Source organism: Pituophis catenifer, unplaced genomic scaffold, assembly GCF_029215685.1.
Source record: "Pituophis catenifer annectens isolate HBS135680 unplaced genomic scaffold, rPitCat1.0.hap2 SCAF_12, whole genome shotgun sequence".
Classification (NCBI taxonomy): Eukaryota; Metazoa; Chordata; class Lepidosauria; order Squamata; family Colubridae; genus Pituophis; species Pituophis catenifer.
This window is the reverse complement of record NW_027256892.1, coordinates 16,816,435-16,839,042: the sequence shown is the minus strand read 5'-3', so window position 1 is coordinate 16,839,042 and position 22,608 is coordinate 16,816,435. Positions and strand designations below refer to the sequence as shown.

General features: G+C 41.4%; 1 protein-coding gene across 1 annotated transcript in view; it reads left to right on the top strand.

The window, feature by feature from the left end:
* Positions 1 to 3,389: 3,389 nt before the first annotated feature.
* The window catches only part of ARHGAP32 (Rho GTPase activating protein 32), a 130,381-nt gene continuing 111,162 nt past the window's right edge, over positions 3,390 to 22,608 (top strand). The window contains exons 1-2 of the mRNA XM_070952202.1: positions 3,390 to 3,494; positions 21,196 to 21,287. Of these exons, the coding sequence (XP_070808303.1) occupies positions 3,390 to 3,494; positions 21,196 to 21,287 (197 nt within the window). The remainder of the gene's footprint in view (positions 3,495 to 21,195; positions 21,288 to 22,608) is intronic.

Sequence of the window (22,608 nt, the reverse complement as noted above, 5' to 3'; positions counted from 1 at the left end):
TATAGAAAAGATATATGTATACTTTTATATAAGTCTAAGTGCTAAAATATTGGTATCTATATCACCATCATCATCATCATCATCATCATCATCATCATTTTTTAATGATAATCCCTTGCGGGGTGGAGTCTGGGCAACTGAATGGAGCTAACAGAGTGTTTTAATGGCCGGATGTCCTTCCTGTCACCAGTGCGGAGTTTTGTTCAGCAGATACATTCTCATTGTGCCCAGAGAGAGAACTACCTGCCTCTATCTAGGATCGAACTCACAGCCTCCTGATTGTGAGGCGAGAGTTCCACCTCTAGGACACCGCACCATTCCTATCTAAATAGAATACTATCGATATACTATCAATATTGCTAGGCCACTGGCTAGAGCTTAGCTATGTATAACTCTCCCAAATGCACCCAAGAGGGGGAAAAACGACGACAGAGATAAGATAAAGGATAAGAATCCACATGTTCTGCCCCAGCTACAGACCCCAAAGAACCCAGCACACACAAAGTCCGTTCAAACCTTAGTTTACTAAATAAACCAGTTTTTTACAACAACGGCTGTTAATTAACTGCATTAACAGCCGCCAAGAATTCAAAGAATAATACTGAAAGCTTACTGTGGTTGGCAGAATGCCCAGAAGCAATTTGCAGGAAGCTGATAAGATAAGCAAGACAAGACACGAAGGTATGTGAACGGAATTGTTCCCTGCAAATTGCTTCAGTCGGCGTTCCTCCTTAAATAGGGTAAGGGAATGGCCAATTAGCCCCAAGCCTTACTCTCGAGGAAACTTCCTCCTGAGGAGCCACTCCTGCCTTTTGGCAGCTCTGTGCGCCCATGCATTGAGAAGAGGCGGCTCCTTGTCTTCCTCTTCACTTAAGGGAGCTTCTGGAGGTTCTGAAGGCCCTGGCTGAATCCCCACCCCTGGCACCACATCTTCTCTAGCCTCCTCATTGTCCGACTCGAGTGCCAGCTGCACAGGCTGCTGGCGCAGCACCACACTGCAACAGCCTCTAACAGCCTTCTCGCTGTTGTAATCACCTACTAGCTGCACTGGCCACTGACGGGCCACAACACCCCATCTCTGTTAAGTGATAGGCACATTTGGCATTTTGAAAAGTTGGATGTGGTTGGAATGGCAGATGGGATTGACTTTGGGAGACAGGAGGAAGAGCTGCAGTTTAGACAATCATCAGATAAAATTTGAGCCCAAAGGAGGAAGGGTTCCAGAAGCTTCTCAGAAGAGACACTTCCTAGTTTTTGAGAGAGTAAAGGTGAAGGGAAGGAGGGACAGGTTCAAAGTTGCAGGATTCTGTTAATGTAGCCCTTTCAGTAAAGTTATAGCTAGTAAAGTACTCCTTGTTAGGCTTCTTATCTGGTCTACCTAGCTAGGCTAAAAGGGATTGAACACATATCAGGTATAAAATAGTTACAGCTAGTCCTCAATTTACAACAGTTCATTTAGTGGTCGTTCAAAGTTACAACAGCACTGAAAAAAGTGACTTGTGACCGTTTTTCACACTTATGACCTTTGTAACATCCCCATGATCATGTGATCAAAATTCAGATGCTTGGCAACTGATTTTATGACCGTTTCTGTGTCCCAAGGTCATGTGATCCCCCCCCTTTTTTAACTTTTCAAAGTATTTTTTCTAATGCTTTGAAAAGCCTCTGCCGATCAGGCAACTCAGCTGGGATCGTCAGAGAGGCTTTTTAAAAAATGCCTCTCTGACAATCAGACAACTCAGCTGGGATCGTCAGAGACTTTTCAAAGCAATTTTTTTACCACTTCTTCGGACAAGAGGTTGCAGAAAAATATGCTTTGAAAAGCCTCTGACGATCCCAGCTGAGCCACGCGATCAACAGAGGCTTTTTTTTACTCTTAAAAGCATTTTTTTGTTGGAAGAGGTTATAGAAAAAATGCTTTTAAAAGTGTGCGGCTCAGCTGGGCATGGGAGGGGGGGGGGGAGTACAGGGATTTTTGCTACCGGTTCTCTGAACCACCCGCCGCCATCGCTACCGGATCAGGCGATCCGGTCCGAACTGGGAGCATTTCACCACTGCTTCTGGGACTCAGTAATATAATTGGAAATAAAGATTTTTTTTTTTTAAATTTGATTTATATGCCGCCCTTCTCCGGAGACTCAGGGCGGCTTACAATGCGTCAAAGATGAAATGGAAGGCCAACCTTTTTTATTTTTAGCAAGCCAGCTTGCTGTTAACTTAGGATAGAAAATACATACCGTGTTTCCCTGAAAATAAGACCCTGTCTTATATTTTTTTGAACCATGAAATAAGCGCATGGCCTTATTTTCGGGGAGGTCTTATTATTTTCGGGCGTGTGGAGCAAGATGGGGCTCCTCTTGCCGTCTTACCTGATTTCCAGCTCTGTCTCCCTAACCCTAACCAGAGGAAATGGCGGGGACCGGCTGCTCATGTGTTTAAATATTTTCGAGGAGGGTTTATTTTCAGGGGAGAGTTTATTTTCGGGAGAGGACTTATTTTAGGGGAAACATGGTAGGTAGAATTCTTTATTGGCCAAGTGTGATTGGACACACAAGGAATTTGCCTTTGATGCATATTCTCTCAAGTGTACATAAAAAGAAAAGATACATTCGTCAAGAATCATAAGGTACAACACTTAATGATAGTCATCAAATAAGCAATCGAATCATACTAGGAAGCAATCAGTATAAATCGTAAGGATACAAACAACAAAGTTACAGTCATGCAGTCATAAGTGGGAGGAGATGGGTGATAGGAACGATGAGAAGATTAATAGTAATAGTAATGCAGACTTAGTGAATAGTTTGACAGTGTTGAGGGAATTATTTGTTTAGCAGAGTGATGACGTTCGGGAAAAAACTGTTATTGTGTCTAGTTGTTCTGGTGTGCAGTGCTCTATAGTGTCGTTTTGAGGGTAGGAGTTGAAACAGTTTATGTCCAGGATGCGAGGGGTCTATAGATATTTTCACAGCCTTCTTTTTGACTTGTGCAGTAGACAGGTCCTCAATGGAAGGCAGGTTGGTAGCAATTGTTTTTTCTGCAGATCTAATTATCCTCTGAAGTCTGTGTCTGTCCAGTTGGGTTGCAGAGCCAAACCAGACAGTTACAGAGGTGCAGATGACAGACTCCATAATTCCTCTGTAGAACTGGATCAGCAGCTCCTTGGGAATTAAAGGAATTAAAGGAATGGTTAAAAAAAAAAAATAGGAAAGTCAGGTGGAACAGGGAGCTGATGGGCCTGGGAAGGTGCCCACAGAAGCATTTGTGCCCTGAGAAGGTATATTGGGGACTAACAGTAAAGGCTTATGAATTACTAAGAATTATTAAAAGTGTTTAACTTACTCAAAAGATTCAGTTTATTTATGAGTTCATCTTTTTCTTCAAGAATGATGAAGTCCTCTTTACATGCAGAAGAGGATGATTTTGTGCCTGAACTCCAGCGAAGTATCCATCCCCGTGAAAGACCAGATTGGGAAGAGACCCTCAATGCAATGGTAAGGCATTATTAACAATATTACTGGGTACATTCTGCTTGTAGTTACTTAAATGACCTTAGATGCGTAGAATTTTTAAAAATGCCTTCATTACTTGATAAACTGAAAATCATAAAATGTTTCATTTTTGGATGCACTCCCTATATAGGGGGAAGATGATGTGCCTACTGAGTGTGTTCCATTAAATCATCTTAGATAGCATAGCTTGTGATTATTTATTGTTAATAATGCTGCAGTGGTTCTCAGGCTTCATTAATTTCCCCTTTAGCTATGATCCACAAAATGTGATCCCTCTCCTTGAGGAAATTAATTTTACAAGCATATATATTACTAGCATTGGAATAATCTAGCCTGGAAAATCCTGACGACTTGAATTTAAGGTAGTCCTTGCTTAGTGACCACAGTTGGGATCAACAACTCCTCCATTAAGCAAAACTGAGTAGGAAATCATGTGGCCATGACTGTGGTAATAAGTTTCACACCTTCAGCTTTTTGCCTCCTAATCACTCCCCTGCCCTTTGGAATATTCATTCTGATGCTGTGATAATTGGCATGAAGGGAATTAATGTTGTATTTGCATTCATTGGTGAGGAAGGGGTTACAAGAGAGTAAGCAGGCACACAATGGAAAATACACATCGAAAGCAGTGTGTGTTAATCCTGACAGTCATGAGTTCATTACACAAACACTCCAGTGTACTCTCATTGTGTTCTTGTTCACTCTCTTATAATCCCTTTCTCTCCAATCTATCTGATTTGTGAAATAGGTCAAGGAAAGTATATTTATGTGTATATGTGTGTATGCGCACTCATATTGTGTATGTGTATGTAAGACATCCATAATATTGTGAAGTAGTGCATGCCATGTAAAAAAAATGGCTCATCTAGCCTTTCAGTGCAGAAATATTTTCATTGAATAGATCTCATTATCTATTTCAAATCTGTAAATGATAAGTTTTATGTCTGGGTGTGGGGCAGGAAGAATTTTCAAAATGCTTAAATTACAATGCTGTAATTATGCAGTAATGTGGACTAATTGGAGTAATGTGAATATTAGTTGGAGACTTGTATGCTTACTATCTCTTATCAATGCAGAATATCACTCAACCATTATTGTGATGATTGCTTAAGGAGCATCTCTCTGGCTAATCTTGTCTAGGCTTGTTTTTGTACATGGATAAAAGTAAAGGTAAAGGTTCCCCCTCACACATACAGTTGCAAGAAAAAGTATGTGAACCCCTTGGGATTACGTGGAGTTTTGCATGAATTGGTCATAAAATGTGCTCTGAACCTTTGGACTTAATAACTGGTTGACCCTCCTTTGGCAGCAATAACCTCAATCAAACATTTCCTGTAGTTGCAGATCAGACCTGCACAACGATCTGGAGTAATTTTGGACCACTCCTCTTCACAAAACTGTTTCAGTGTAGCAATATTCTTGGGATGTCTGGTGTGAATCGCTCTCTTAAGGTCATGTCACAGCATTTCAATCGGGTTGAGGTCAGGACTCTGACTGGGCCACTCCTCTGTGCTGTTGAAGCCATTTTTTTGTTGAATTACTTGTATGCTTTGGGTCATTGTCCTGTTGCATCACCCATCCTCTGCGGAGCTTCAGTTGGCAGACAGATGGTCGTATGTTTTCCTGCAAAATGTCTTGATAAACTATGGAATTCATTTTCCCATCAATGACAACAATCCATCCAGGCCCTGAGGCAGCAAAGCAGCCCCAAACCATGATGCTCCCTCCGCCATGTTTTACAGTGGGGATGAGGCTTTGATGTTGGTGTGCTGTGCCTTTTTTTCTCCACACATAGTGTTGTGTGTTCTTCCCAAACAACTCAATTTTGGTTTCATCTGTCCACAGTATATTTTGCCAGTAGTGCTGTGGAACATCCAGGTGCTCTTTTGCAAACTTCAAACGTGCTGCAATATTTTTTTTGGACAGCAATGGCTTCCTCTGTGGTGTCCTCCCATGTACTCCATTCTTGTTTAATGTTTTCCTTATTGTAGATGTGTCAACAAAAATGTTAGCATGTGCCAGAGATTTTTGTAGGTCTTTAGCTGACACTCTAGGATTCTTCTTTACCTCATGAAGCATTCTGCGCTGTGCTCTTGCAGTCATTTTTACAGGACGACCACGCCTAGGGAGAGTAGCAATAGTGCTAAACTTTCTCCATTTGTAGACAGTCTGTCTTACCGTGGACACATGAACATCAAGGCTTTTGGAGATACTTTTGTAACCCTTTCCAGCTTCATGCAAGTCAGCAATTCTTGATCGTAGGTCTTCTGAGAGCTCTTTTCTGCGAGGCATGGTTCACATCAGATAGTGCTTCTTGAAACCAGTAAACCCAAAACAGGTGTGTGTTTTTAAAAGGCAGGACAGCTGTCAGCAACACATCCAATATCATCACACTGATTGGAGTCAAGGTTGGCTCACTCCTGGCTCCAATTAGCTCTTGGAGAAGTCATTACGCTAGGGGCTCACATACTTTTTCCTCCCTGCACTGTGAATGTTTACATGTTATGTTCAATTAAACCATGGCAACATCTAATGTTTGTGTAATATTATTTTAAGCAGACTGTGTTTTTCTATTGTTGTGACTTAGATGAAGTTCAGAGCACATTTTATGACCAATTCATGCAAAACTCCACGTAATCCCAAGGAGTTCACATACTTTTTCTTGCAACTGTATGTGCTAGTTGTTCCTGACTCTAGGGGGCGGTGCTCACCTCTGTTTCAAAGCCAAAGAGCCAATGCTGTCCAAAGACATTTCCGTGGTCATGTGGCTGGCATGACTAAACACCAAAGGTGCACGGAACGCTGTTACCTTCCCATCAAAGGTGGTCCCTATTTTTCTGCTTGCATTTTTTACGTGCTTTCGAACTGCTAGGTTGGCAGAAGCTGGGACAAGTCACGGGAGCTCACCCCGTTATGCAGCACTAGGGATTCGAACCGCTGAACTGCTGATTTTTCGATCGACAAGCTCAGCGTCTTAGTCACTGAGCCACCATGTTCCTATGAAAGACCAAAGCTTCACCAGGCTTGTAGAGATAATTGGGAGGAAGACACTGTAAAGTACTTCCTGTTATTGCCAAGAAAATTGTATGATTATGTCCATACATTTGCCAAGTGTCAAGCTTGACTTTTTTCTTACGATGCTGATGCCTTTTATTTGCTTTTGTTATTCAGTGATCATTAGAGGGAACCCCAGGGAGATGGCAGTTTTTCATAGTGAGTTAACTATTAATTGGTTTAATAGCTGAACATCTTCTGTTCAGATCTTTTCCTAGTGTTATGAAGCTGTTCTGCTTGTTTTTCTGGTTGATAATTGAATGGCTGTTAAATACATTTTTTTGGTTTTCCTATTTGAATACAGAAGCTTTAGTAATTGAACTACTAGATCTTCATTGCAATTTTGGTCTTCTGAATTACTTTGTTATTTTTGTTTGTGCAATACTGGGGACTGATTTTGCAGACGTGGTGGTGGAATAACAGTGTTTTCTTCCTTAGGAAGATTATATTGAATACACATTTTATACTATTTCAAAGATGTGTTGGTTTGTCATTAATAGAAAGTACCAAAAATGATTTGCTTGTTGTTGCTTTTTTTAATGATGTGCATTAAATGCAATATTACTTTTCTTTTGGTGGAAATACTTGGTTTTCCCAGAAATAGCAACTTTGGTGTTTGATTGATCAAATCTACTAATATTAGTTTAGTGAACATTACTCCCAAGTCTTTTTTGTTTCTTCTAGCTTGAAATCTGCCGTTTTTCCTTAAATTGAATACCATAAATCTGGAATATATGATAGGTTTTTCAGTGAAGGAGTAACCCTACATTTTAAACCAGATGTTCCCAACCTACTGCCTCTAGATCTGTGATGGCAAACCTATGCATGTGTGCCAGAGGTGGCACACACAGCCCTCTCTGTGGGCACGTGTGCCATCGCCAACTGCTCTTCCAGGTTCCGTTGCACGAATGCGTGCTGGATAGCTGGTCTTTGTGCAAAGACCAGCTGACGGAACCCTGAAGAGATCAGCTGTCCGGTGTGCATGCACGCAATGGAACCCATGAGAGCAGCTGGCTGCCACGCGCATGTGCATCAGCCAGCTGTTCTCTTCCAGGTTCTGGCACTCCGACATGCGCTCCGGTTTTGGCACTCAAACTCAAAAAGGTTAACTGTCACTGCTCTAGATGGCTGAGCATGAAGGCACTTGAGCCCAACACTTCTGTTAGGTTGTGTTATATTAACCAATGCTGACTAATTCTGAGTATTTTAAGTTGCCATTTGTATAAGTAAAGGAGAATGGGATACTTATTCAAGCAGTGTTTTTTCCCCCCAAAAATAGTTAAGACAGGTGTTTGTAGTGAAACTATCAAAATGAGCATATTTAAATTCTGAATGTGGGATGGGTCATTGTGAAAGGTGTCGAATTGCGGAAGTCCTTTCCGCCACAGCAAAATTATAGGCTATCTATCAACTTGCTCTTCTGCTCTGTTGTACTTTGCAAAAGGCAGCCTGATGTGAAAATCCGTTCAGTGGTTACCTGGTAAACAAATCATGGTTGGACGATAGGTAATGGGAAGGAGCCAGCAGATGTTTTCTTGCCAATTAAACTGTTCCGCAGTTGTGGCCATCAAATGACTTTCAGACTGTCACTGAGTCTCAGACTAAAATATCTCATAAGACTTCAGTGTAGGGGAGAATGGGATGCTTTGCAGGTGAGCAGAAGGTGTATCTGTATGGGTAGACAAAGTTCCACCACTATAGAAGTTGTTATGCTTGTTTGGTCAGGTTGGAGGCAGTGGACTGTTCATTGTAGACACCTTGAAACAAACCTTGATTATCTTTTATTTTTTTCTGCATTCATTGTTTGTTTTATATTTAGTTAAATTTGCTGGCGACCAGTTCTGATTTGCTCTACTAACATCAGTGTAGAAAGCCCTTATTCATTTCACTTTGATTTTCAATCAGAATTTCTGTTGATGAATCAGATATTTTCCCCATTTACTTTTATTCTACTTTTATTTGTTTTCATCCCATAAGTCACCTGCCAAGTGAGAATTACAATCTACCTGGGGTTCATTCATGGAGAGCGAAGCTAAAATAAGGTTGGTTAGTTCAGTATATGGGGAGAATTTAACCGTTGTCTTAGTATGTCAGGTCATAACATTAAACATTTCTTTATTCATGTGCAAGATTTCAACGTGTGATTCCTGGTGGCATATAATCTAACACAGTGTTTCTCAACCTTGGTAGCTTGAAGATGGGTGGACTTCAACTCCCAGAATCCCCCAGCCAGCAGAGTTGAAGTCCACCCATCTTCAAGCTTCCAAGGTTGAGCAACACTGATCTAACAGTAGCAAAAATAATTCTTCTTTTAAAAAAAGAAGAAGCAGCAATTGCCAGTATAATACCATTCTACTGAGGTCTGATTCAGAACACCTCCAGACATAGAAATCAGGGGTGCTATTCAGCAGGTTCTGGCAGGTTCTCACAGGTTCTGGAGAACTGGTAGTGGAAATTTTGAGTAGTTCAGAGAACCGGCAAATACCACCTCTGGCTGGCCCCAGAGTGGGGTGGGAATGGAGATTTTGCAGTATCGTTTCCCTGCCATGCCCACCAAGCCACGCCCACCAAGCCACACCACGCCCACAGAACTGGTAGAAAAAAAAAATGAATTCCACCATTGATAGAAATCATCGCACAAACCAACTTGCTGAATATTTTGATCCGTGGCTTGGGAGAACAGCCAGGTTTGTAAGGGTTTGTGGAAAGCAAAAGATTGGAGTCATCTAGATTTCAGGGAAACTTGCTTTATAAGTCAGGCACTGAGAGAGAGAGAAGGCACATCTTTGGGGTCCTGCCTGGGTCAGGTTTGGTGGGACGAACAGAAATGATGAGAGACAGGTGATCCTGCAAATTATCTGGACCCTTACCAGGGGTGGGATTGAAACATTTCAGTAACCAGTTCGCTGCCTGGTTGTTGGGTGGGTGTGGCCATGGGGGCATGGCCTACGCAGCCTCCTGCAACACAGCGTGGGGGGGTGTTTTCACCGTCCCCAGGCTCTGGAGGCTTTCCTGGACCCTCCAGGAGGGCAAAACGGCCTTTCCCGGGCTCCAGAGACCCTCCAGAGGCCGGAAACTTCCAGTACTTCCGGTAGGCCCATTTTTCGTCCTCTCCAGGCTCCAGGAAAGCCCCTGTAACAGGCTCATTTCTGCCCTCCCCTGGGCTCCGGAGGCCTTCCAGAGCCCAGAAACAGGCCTGTTTCCAGACTTCCGGTAGGCCCGTTTTTCGCCCTCCGCACGCCTCCTGCACTTATCTGGCATCCAAAACGGGCCGCGTGGAAACTCCTGGAAGGGGCGGGGCAGGGTGGGCGGGGTCAGCCAGTCCTTGGAACAACCGGTTTGGCAAACCAGATTAAAATTAACATCCGGTTTGCCCGAACTGCTCTGAACTGGTGGAATCCCAACCCTGACCCTTACCTGTAACACAGCAAGAATTTATTTATTTATTTATTTATTTATTTATTTATTTATTTATTTATTTATTTATTTATTTATTATATTTCTATACCGCCTTTCTCCCGTAGGACTCAAGGCGGTGTACAGTCAAGAAAAATATAGACACACAAACATCATAAAATTGCTAATTAAAATTATTACTTAGTTTAATCAATCAAGAGCCTTGGTAGTACAGTGGTCTAAGGCACCCTGTTATTAAGCTGTTATTAAGACCAGCTGCCTGCAATTACTGCAGGTTCGAATCTCGCCAAGGCTCAAGGTCGACTCAGCCTTCCATCCTTTCCAAGATAGGTTAAATGAGGACCCAGTTGTGGGGGCAATAAGCTGACTTTGTATAAATATTCAAAAGGATGAAGGCTATTGCTGAGCACATTGTAAGCCGCCCTGAGTCTCCAGAGAAGGGTGGCATATAAATCAAATTAAAAAAAAAAAAATTAAATAAAACCCAGAATTAGATAACATTTAAAAAAAAAATCATTCACATGTTCATATGTTTAGCCCCGCCTGTTGAAACATCAGGGTCTTGAGGGCACGGTGGAAAGCACGGAGATCAGGGATATTCCGTATCTCCGGGGGCAGTTCATTCCAAAGGGTTGGAGCCCTCACAGAGAAGGCCCTCCCTCTGGGAGTCGCCAGTCGGCATAATTTGACTGACGGTACTCTGAGTAGTCCCTCCCTGTGAGAACGAACTGGTCGGTGGGAGGCTATTGGTGGCAAAAGACGGTCTCGTAGGTACCCAGGTCCTAAGCCATGGAGCGTTTTAAAGGTGATAACTAACACCTTGAATCGCACCCGGAAGACCACTGGGAGCCAGTGCAGCTCGCGTAGGAGAGGTGTTACATGGGCGTAACGAGCTGCGCCCATAATCACCCGCGCGGCTACATTCTGGACCAGTTGGAGCCTCCGGGTGCTTTTCAAGGGGAGCCCCATGTAGAGAGCATTACAGTTGTCCATACGGGAGGTAACTAGGGCATGAGTGACCGTGCGCAAGGCATCCCGATCCAGAAAGGGACGCAACTGGCAGATCAGGCGAACCTGATAAAAGGCACCCCTGGCCACGGCCGTCAAATGATCTTCTAAAGATAGCCGTGAATCCAGGAGGACACCCAAGTTGCGGGCCTTCTCTGTGGGGAGCAAGATCTCATCCCCTATTGTCAGTGATGGTACCAGCTGACTATACCGGGACGCCGGAAGCCACAGCCACTCGGTCTTGGAGGGGTTGAGTCTGAGCTTGTTTCTCCCCATCCAGATCCGCACGGCCTCCAGGCAATGGGACATCACAGCAAGGGCATCATTGGGGTGGTCTGGGGTGGAGATGTATAGCTGTGTGTCATCAGCATACTGATGAACACTCACCCCAAAACCACGGATGATCTCGCCTAGCGGTTTTACATAAATGTTGAACAGAAGGGGTGAGAGGACTGACCCTTGCGGCACCCCACAAATAAGGTGCCTCGAGGTCGACCTCTGCCCCCCTGCCAACACAAACTGCGAACGGTCAGAGAGGAAGGAGGAGAACCACCGAAGCATGGTGCCCCCTATTCCTAACCCCTCCAGCCGGTGCAGTAAGATACCATGGTTGATGGTATCAAAAGCCGCTGAGAGATCTAATAGGACCAGGATAGAGGAGCAACCTCTGTCCCGAGCCCTCCAGAGATCATCCACCAATGCGACCAATGCCGTTTCCGTGCTGTATCGTGACCTGAAGCCCGACTGGAACGGATCCAGATAGACAACTTCATCCAGGTATCGGGGTAGTTGTCGCGCCACCACACTCTCAACAACCTTCGCAACAAAGCGAAGATTGGAGACTGGGCGATAATTTGATAATATAGCCGGGTCCAGGGAAGGCTTCTTGAGGAGGGGCTTCACAACCTTCACAACAATTCTTCACAAGAATGCAGCATTGTGTTTTGTTAATTTAGATTTAATATACTGTGTATACCAAGCCTTCATATACGCAGTGAAGTTCTCATCCAAAAGAGCACCTCCTAGTCTTGTTAGTCTTTCAGATGCTATGATATTCTAGTTCTCTTTTACCTCTAGAAAACTCACCCAGTTGATAAATATCATCACAGAGGAGTGTTGGAACCTGGATATCCTTTTCAAATGGAGATATGATGCCTTTTAAATGAAATACTGGTGCTGGAAATCATCTTAGAGTTGATTTTTTTTAAAAAAAACAAACAATGTAATGAACTGAGGAGTTGTATGTATGATAATTAAGACCTGGCTCCTGCAGCTGTCAAATTTCCCATCACCCGGCTTCCTAAAAATAAGATCATGTTTGCAGTAGGCTTTTATTTTCCTCTCAAATGAGACTCGTCACTGACATATTCTGACAGCTCATGCAAAACTGGCATTTCATTAAAAAAAAAAAAAGTTCTGTAACTTTCTTAAATTCAGTGGTGGATCTTATCGTTAGGCAGCTAAATTGTTTTTAAATTTTATGGGTATATGTTGTTTTAGTATGGCTGTACACTGCCCTGAGTTCTTTGGGAGAAGGGTGGTATAAAATTTTAAATAAATAAATAAATAAATAAATTAATTAATTAATAAAATTTTTTGAATATGATGCTGGTATAAAAGGCCATTCGGTGTGGAGTAGACTGAGGCTTTTTAAACAATAGCCTTGCTAAAGCTTGTTTCTTAGTGTTATAAGGCAGGTCGGTCCAGAAGCCTTTTAGAATTCCTCCAAAATATGCTGCCAATGTGTGAAATATTTGATGCAAAGGAGATGGCCATATTATATACTTGTTCAAAACCAGAGTGGATAAAAATCAATGATTTTTTAAAAATATATATATTAAAAAATGCACATTTTTTAAAAATTTAAATCGGATTTTTTTTTATTTTTATCAAATTTATTTTAATAAAATGCTTTTGGAGTAAAAATCTATCTAAAGATAATTTTCTATTTAAGATACATTAAGAATTTAGTTTATTCAGCATGAAATGGAGCTTTATTTTGCAGCATGAGGCTGTATATTCTGCAATATTTACATTTTTGGTAAACTCATTCAATGAATCCAAGCTCTGCAAGGTGAGATAACATGCACTGCCTTGATGCATTCACACAATTTCATAGTAACCATGAGATAAATCATAAAACAAAGTTCAGGAATATTCCTTTATCCCATTGTTTTGCAAATATACGTACACTACAAACTCTATGATTGTTTGAAGAGAAATGCATCTGTACCACCAGGCTCTAAGTGTGAGGATGAAGGGCAAGCAGTAAAAATGAAAGTGAAACCTTCTAACCAGCTTATAAATATAATATTAAAGAACACCTGTCATTTCAGATCCATCATGGCAACACCTGTTAGCGGGCATCCACTCACCTGCTGCCTGCCATGTCCCTCACCGTGTTGTGTCACTGCCCCATCACCAGCCGTCCCATTAAAGTGACTGGGACTGTTGGTGAGTCAACAGCGGGTCAGAGGAGGAGCCGCTGCGGGACAGAGATGACAGTTGCTCTTTAAAAATTATGATTTAAATTGAGTTAATTTAAATCAAGCCTTTTTACTAGTGATTTAAATCATGATTTAAATCGACTTGATTTAAATCAAATCCACCTTGTTCAAAACTCAGTTATGATCTGGCTCCAACACATATTAGTCTTGTTTTTAGATAGGAATCTTAGTTCATTTCTGTTTTGTGTGTTTGAAAGTGACTCTTACAAAATGGGAATTAAAACACATCAGATCAGATGGCTATACAGTATATTTTTTATATACAAGGCTGGGAAAAGAGTACCAAAAAAAAATAAAAATGGTATGACTCATTGAGAGAAAGGGACCTAATTGAAAGACACACAAAGATCACATATATGGCTTGATTTCTGTATTCTACAGTGGCTGATCTTATGAGTGCTTTGCAACAACACATTTATCTAACCTTGCTGACGTCTTGAAGGTTCTGTTAAAATTACTGAATGTGGGGGCTGAGCAGCTGAAGATTTGTGAATCAAGCCATGCCTGCATGAAGTCTGGCACGATGAGATAAGTTAGAATTGATTCCAACAATACCGGCCGAGTTGTTAACCACCTGCACTTTGCTTATAGCTTGAATTCATTTTATAAAATGTTTTCAAAAGAGCAATTTTATCTGTACCATCCTAGGGATGGTAAAAAGTTTAGCTGCGGAAATGGCTCGCTTTCCTGGTTCTCTCATTTCAACCTCAAGGTCAGAAGGAGGCACAGCAGCAGTCAAAAAAAAAAAAAAATCAGAATTAACAGAAGGATAAAGTCAATGATTAATAACCTGCCATATTCCTTCAATTACACTGTTATTACAATGTCCTCAAAGAATTATATTCATTATTTCAGCTCTTTAGTCTCTTGGGTCAGAACTTGATGGGGTTTTTTTCCTTGGTGAAATTACTATAACTTGGACACATGTGTTCTGCCCCAGCTCCGGATTCCCAAGGATTGTGACACACACCAACAGTCCTTATCAAAGTTATAACGTACCAAGAATAAACAAAGTCCGGGAAAGGTTGATAACCAGCCCAGAAAACAAGATACGATAAGACACTCACTCTCCAAAATGCTCTGTAATAATTACACATTGTTTCCAGCAAGAAATTACTAACTGTGTGCGACTTAAATAGGCTAAGGGAGTGGCCAATTAGCCACAAACTTTACTCTCGAGGAGACCTCCTCCTCCTCAGTAGCCACTCCTTTTGGCAGCCCTGCGTGCTCGAGCATTGAGGAGAGGCTCCTCCACTTCGCTCTCTCCACTTGAAGGAGCCTCTGGAGGTTCTGAAGGCCCAGGCTGAGTCTCTGCCTCTGGCACCACATCCTCTTCAGCCTCCTTGCTGTCTGACGCGAGTGCCGGCTGCGCAGGCTGCTGGCGCGATCCCACACCAGCCTCCTCGTCGTCGGGATCAGCCACGATCCGCGCAGGCCGCTGGCGGGCCACAACAACATGATACAGTACAGGCCTTGTGTTGTGACACCCCTGCACATTTAAATAAAAATGTGTCTCCAGATGATTCACCATGTGAGGAATGCACCTCTTTCTATATACATCAGATTCTCTTTGCCGTGGAACTCATTTATTTCATAACAGTTTTCGTGAATCATGTAAGCTTCCTATAGATGCATCATCATTGCTCTCTGATTGCTTTATTACCAGCCGGTTTATTGTCAGTATGCAACATTTTCGCCCCTAGTTTTTTGCCTGGCCTTGCCTTGCCTGTCAAATGCAAAATATCACCAATAGCTATGAGAACACTGATGAAGTTCCTGTTCCAATTAACCAATATGTCTTCATTAGGCCAGAGCAATTTCTGTTATGGCTACTAACAGAGCCTGTTTGGAAATAGGTTCTAAATGAAGAAATTAAGACATAATTAGTTACCAAACTTCCGGCAAATCTGATGGACCTAAGAATAGATTCCTGACCTGTTTATTAAAAACCAGAATTTCTCTTTTGAGACAGATTCTTTTCCCCACAGTAATTATAAAGAAAATAGCTTCTGCCTATTTTTTCCCCCTTTCCATTCTCTCAGTGATATTTGATGGGAATTGGGTGAAGATGACTTTTGCAAAATGCCTGCTATCTTTATAATGAGTTCATCCTACTGAGCTTGGCACTTCTATAAAAAATGCAGCTACTAGTATTCCTCTGCCATAGTTCAGCTGAATGTGCAGTGCAGTAACTCTGTAGAGAGGGATAAAGCATTCAATAACTGGAGTTTTGGATTATGCAGAATATACCCCGAGGCTGTAAGGGCCTGGATGGAGAAGAACTGGCTGGATCTCAACCTTAATAAGACAAGTGGCTTTAGATTTTTGAGCTCCTCTCCAGTGACTTATCATGATTGACTCTGGATGGGGTAGCATTCCCCCAAGCAGAGCTGGTGTCCAATTTGGAGGTTCCTCTTGGTGTTATGACTCCTTCTGAAAGAGCATATGGCAGCCATAGGCAGGGAGAGGCTTTGTGAAAATTAATATTATTTGCCTGTTGAATCCATTCCTAGATCAAGATGCTTTCCTTGCAATCACTCTTTTCACAGTCAATTCTTAGTCATTTCCTTCATTACTGCAACAGACTTCTGCCCTTCTTGCCAGGTCCCTTAAACATTGTTATCTGGTAGAACATCAGAGATGTACTTCTACTGTAGTTGCTGCATCCTCTTGGACAGTCTTTCTCTGATAGTTGGAGGTCCCCTACCCACTTAACCTTCTGGAAGGTTGGGAAATCATCCCCCCCTCTCTCTTTTACATATATTTTTATTGTTTACATACAAATATATTGAATACAGTGTAATTGTCCTGGCATTCCATTTACCATAAAACAAAAATAAAAAATGGAATAACATATATACTATTTTGAACAGTGCTAGTGTTGTACAATAGTTTCTGACCATCATATTCTAGTATGTCAACTTATCTGTCATTCTAATACTTACAATCCTATATCGATATTAAAAAAAATATCTCTTTCCATGTCCACCTAACCTGATTCTTTCGCATTCCAACTTCTACCTCATGTTTCTAACCATTGATAGAATCTATTCCATGTTGAGTAATATTCTGCTATCTCCTTTATCTTTTATTTTTATTGTTAGTCTGTCCATTTCCGCACAGTCTAGTATCTTCCTTATCGTCTCATCCTCTGAAGGGGTGTTTTCGTTCTTCCACTGCTGCGCATATGCAATTCTTGCTGCAGTTAAGATATGTAATATTAAATAAAATAAATAAATAAATAAATAATTTTATTTCTATAGCGCCCTTCTCCCGAAGGACTCAGGGCAGTGTACAGCCTATTAAAAGCACAAAGACAGACATCAGTTAAAAGTAATTAAAATTATTAAATAATTTCAGCTCAAATTTAAAACCCCAAAATTTAAAACACCCAATTTAAAAATCATTACATTGATAGCCCGGCCTGGCGGAACAACAGGGTCTTGAGGGCACAGCGAAATACACGGAGGTTGGAGATCTTACGCATTTCCGGACAATAGATATATTGTCCCTTTATCATAGCTATCTGATATAATGTCTAATAAAAACAATCCTGGCATAAAATCTATATGTTGTCTAATCATTTTTTCTAACCACATATGGATTTGTGACCAAAGTTTCCTTACCTTTATGCAAGTCCACCACATGTATTAATATGTGCCAGGTATTTGTTTACATTTTCAATAGTTTGGGGACATATTGTTAAACATTTTAGCCAATCTTGCTGGGGGCAGATTCAAATTTTCCGGACTGGCAAATTCAGCCAGCAGAATACTTCAACTATCAATTTAAAAGTTAAAAAAATAACAAAAAAGATATACCCTTTTTATGAACAATACCTGCACAAATTTTATTTGATTCTTTAAAGAAGTATCAAAGGAATAATAAACATGTATTTTTTTTTACACAAGGGCAGTTATTTTAGCAGGAGTCCTAAGTCATGTTGTCTATATAACTGTAATAGAAAATAATGATTTCCTCTTTTGAGAATGAGTCCAGTTTCTTTCCAGTTTCATAGGATTCCTTTTCCAGTGGGGCATTAACACACTGTTTCCGGTTTTTGATTTAATTGTAGTTTAGGCTGTTGTTTGAAGTGTAAATTATAATTAATTTTATCTTATTTTATTGTAGTTATTAATACAATAATTATATGGGATGAACTATATTCAATCATTAAAATGGATGAATTATGCCTAATTGAAACAGCAATAGCTTCTAAATTTCCCCATTTAGCTAATAGACCATCAATTGCTGGGGTTTTTCTTGGCTGTGAGCTCAGCTTCCTTGGAAAAGATTCTCCAATAGTAATAAAATGAACCAATAATGAATGACCTTTAAATGTCTGCCTTAATACTGCCCATAAACCTACAGTCTATACAAATTTATTCCGAATCATTGTCAGAAGTACTGAACTTCTTTATAGAATTACTTTGCCATGTGACATTTCAGTAATTGATTAGTAATTAACTGTCCCAAATGTGTATACAGTTTTCATTCAGAACAAACAGCTTTTTTCAGTTGCATGTATCTGGGTGCCTAATATTTAAAGATGATAGAATTTCCTGTGCCGAGCTATAAAGAGGAGAGTGGCCTGCAGGAACAGTCCCAAAGATGCTTTTTGAAAGGCAACTGTACTTTCTTGTTTTTTTTCCCTTGAAAATGTTTCGCTTCTCGTCCAAGAAGCTTCTTCATAACTGAAGAACTGAAGAAGCTTCTTCGATGAGAAGCTTCGATGAGAAGTTTGTTAAGAGTCAGCTTAGTGTCAGCGTTCCAAGGTACACACCCATAGCAATCAAAACTCCGAGGCAGTTGAATTCGTCAAAGAATATATTTGTTGGATATATCATATTGGCACGAACTGCTGAAAACCGACTCTAAATGTTCCCGCAGTTTTCACCTAATTAAAAGTAAAAATTCTTTCACTTCCTCCAAACAATCAGTCACAAGGTCCAATCAGGATACAGTCCAGTTGCTGGATGACTCCAGTCCCCTCCTTCTGGACACCTGGTGGGAATGTCCTTGGTTCCCAGGAGAAAGTATTTTGTTTTGGCTACCAACCCCTCAGCTATCTCTACTCCCCCCTCCCTTTCCCACAGCTCCAGTTGTGACAGCACTGAAGCCTCAAAATGGCCTCAGCCAGGTCAGCTTCAGGGTTTGACAAAGTTTTCAAGGAAAAAAACCCAAGAAAGTCCAGTTGCCTTTCGAAAAGCACCTTTTTGGAACACCCATAACCTGGATGATTGAGAATCTCCATCGATGATCTGCGGGAATTGGATTCCCATGGCAGCCACAGGTCTTGCTGTAAAATTCAGCATTGGAGGCCCGGAGCTCCAATTCTAACGATTAAGGCGAAGATCTCTGATAGCTTGCAACACCATATCTTGGAGGGATTTCTTGGAGAGACTAAGTTGGAGCACCATACCACACCACCCCATTAAGAAGTCAGGGAGATGGGGACCCAGGAACAAGTTGGAGGTTAGAACATAGGGATGAGAAGTTGGAAATGAAAGTATGAGGAAGAGGATCGGAATTAAATGAAAAGCAGGATGGTTTGTCAGATGACCAGTCCCCTTTTTTAAAAAATAGTTTTTATTAAACAATTTTCTTCATTTTATAGAATAGAATAGAATAGAATAGAATAGAATAGAATAGAATAGAATAGAATAGAATAGAATAGAATAGAATAGAATAGAATAGAATTTTTTTGTTGGCCAAGTGTGAATGGACACACAAGGAATTTGTCTTGGTGCATATGCTCTCAGTGTACATAAAAGAAAAGATACGTTCATCAAGAATCATAAGATACAACACTTAATGATAGTCATAGGGAACAAATAAGCAATCAGGAAACAATATCAATATAAATTGTAAGGATACCAGCAACAAAGTTACAGTCATACAGTCATAAGTGGGAGGAGATGGATGGTGGGAACGGTGAGAAGATTAATAGTAGTGCAGACCAGGGGTGGGTTCTAACCGGCTTTACTACCAGTTCTCTTTGTGTGTGCGCTTTGCGCACGATCGCCTCTTCGGTCACGCGCTTTGTGATATGCGCAAGCGCGTTGCGAATCTGCCCAGCTGAGGTGCGGCAATCCGCTCTGCCGCACCCCTCAGCTGGGCGAAAAAAGAAGAAATATAAGGTCGGAATAATGCGGGGGCGGGCAGGAGGGCCCAGCTCCTGAAGAAAGAGAACCGGTTCGGTGACATAATAGTGTCACCGTTACCGGCTCGGCCGAACCGGGAGCAACCCACCACTGGTGCAGATTTAGTAACTAGTTTGACAGTGTTGTGGGAATTAGTTGTTTAGCAGAGTGATGGCATGGGTGAAAAACCTGTCCTTGTGTCTAGTTGTTCTGGTGTGCAGTGCTTTATAGTGTCGTTTTGAGGGTAGGAGTTGAAACAGTTTATGTCTAGGATGTGAGGGGTCACAATTTATATCACAATTTCGATCTTTATAGCGCTTCCGGTATCAGTATATCTCCTAAGTACATATACATTATTTTTGTTATTCTTCCTTTCCTTTTGTGTACAGTCCACTTTGAAGGTATGGAGTAAATAGAAGACGTTTGAAGGGGTTTGACCTATAGGATATGGTTTTGATGTGGCTTTGTGGATGGGACAGTAATCTTTTCTGAAAGTCACTCTTCATGATCTCTTAGTCTTTCACCATTCCCAAACCAGCTTCATACTTGACTTTAACCAAAAAGTTCCAAGAGTTGATAGGTTTATATTCCTTTATAGGATAGGGCTCTTAGTCTCCATGACCGCCCTGGAGGTAATACTAGATCTGACTCATTTAAAACTGTTTGGTTAGGAACTTGATTGAATGGCTCCTCCTCCTCTTCTTTATTCTTTTAACATTTAAGTGAAGCCTCTGTGAGAGAAATCATCTATTGGTTGAGGGTGCAGTTACTACCAACATGTTAATGATATGCAGGTATACAGCTGTAATTGGAGACTGCCTCTAAGGGAAGCTTGGAGATGATTGTTGTGTCCATGTTACATCCTGTAGTAGAGGGAGATTGAAACTGCCTATTGGAAGCTATGCTGATACCCAGCATTTTCTACAAGGGGCATCTATCTAGTAATTACTGAGTTATGAGCAGGTGCTTGACAATGATAGGAAACAGTTCAATGCCAATTGTAGGAAACAGGATAACAATTCTCCCCTCCCTCCCACGAACTGCCTGATACTTACAGCTCCTTCTTCAAACTGCTGTGTCCAACTCAGGAATAGATATTGCTGCAAATAGAAAGATAAGGGCTGAATTTAGTTAGTGTCATTTCCACCTAAGCTTTTAAAAAACCTATTCTGCCTCTATTTCTTTTAATAAAAAAATATTAAGGGATTATAGTTATCATACAATGACCCAACTAAGTTTAAAATATATTTCAAATAGAGTATTTGTATGCTTCTTTGTTTCACTGTTTCTCAAAACTTGCTCGAAAATACACAGATTTTCTTATTTTTAGATGTCTGGACACATCACTCACATTGTTAAAATATTTGGTACATGTAGAGACAAGACACGCCATCCATCTGGAAGTGTAAAAGGTATTGCACGCTTGCTTAAGACTATCAAATCCTATGGCAGCAGCTAATCTGTTGGTAGCAAAATTGATGTCTTGTATATTTACTGAAAATGAATTAAAGTGTTAAATCATCTATTTTTCTCTCTCTCTCTCTATTTTTGCAGGCAAGAGGCGCAGATATCCCTGAGATTTCTGGAGAGTTATCCTTGCGGACCTGTGGCAGCACAGCTAGCATGAAAGTGAAGAATGTGAAAAAGTAAGATGTTTTGTTTCATCCTTGCAACTTTAGTGGCGTTCTTGGCATTCCTAAATGTTGACTCCAAGATGCTGGTTGACTTGTTGTCGATATACAGGTGGAGTAAGTAAAATTAATCCCTGTTGCACAAAGGCAATCTATATATATAAAAGCCAAATACCACTCACTCATCACGAAATCTCCAGAACGGTAAAGCCTACAAACTTGAAATTTGGCATGTATGTTCCTCTTGGCTTCTAGGTGTTCGCTAAGAAAGGATTTTTCAAAATGACCATCAGATCATCATTATTTCATATACAGTATTATATTCACATGCTCTGATGCTAAGGAGTTAGACGTTCTACTCCCCCTCCCCACCTGAAAAGAACTCTGTTCCAATTGCCAGTTGCCTTATATTAACACGCTCTGATGCTACGGAGTTACACATTCTACATTAAGTTTCAGGCTTTAAGTGTCAATTTATCACACCCAATCACATAGTTTTGTAGCGAAACACGGGTGTCCAGCTAGTAAGAAATAAAAGGTAAAGGTTTCCCCTGTCCAGTTGTGTTCATCTCTAGGGTGTGGTGCTCATCTCCGTTTTTTGGCTGAGGGAGCCAGCATTGTCCAAAGACATTTTACATGGTCATGTGATGACAATGGCTCTATACTAGGGGTGTCAAACTAGTGGCCCACGGGCCAGATGCATCACACGCTGGCCACCCCCACCCCCGGTTTAGTGAAGGGGAAAAAAAAAGTCGAGATACATCACGTGATGATGTGACGCCACAAGTTGGACCCCTGCTCTGCACCAAAGGCTCACAGAACCCACTCATCCTCTCACCAAAATGGTACCTATTGATCTACTTGCATTTGCATGCTTTTGAACTGCTAGGTGAGCAGGAGCTGGGGCAGGAACGGGAACTCACCCTGTTGCATGGCGCTTGAGTCTCGAACCCAGCTTGCAGCCTTCCAGCTGACAAGCTCAATGTCTTTAACTGCTGAGCCATTGTGTCCCCCCCCCATAGGAAGTATGCTCACTTAAACAGAAAGCCTGCCCACATTTTCTGTCTTCCCCTCCCTCTTCCCCTCCCCGTTTTAACTTCTAGAAACCCAAGGCAGGCCAATAGATGAAGTGTTTTACTGCTTTATTTTTCCTCCTCCTATTACAATTGTGCAGATATCTGAAATTAAAAGGGCCGATTTCTAAACTGGGTAAGGGGTTGGGAGCAAATTTTTTCCCTACCGGTTCTGTGGGCATGGCTTGGTGGGGGGTTCCTGTGACTGAGTGGGCATGGCCAACTCAATGTTACTCACGGCCATGCCCACTCAGTCACATGAC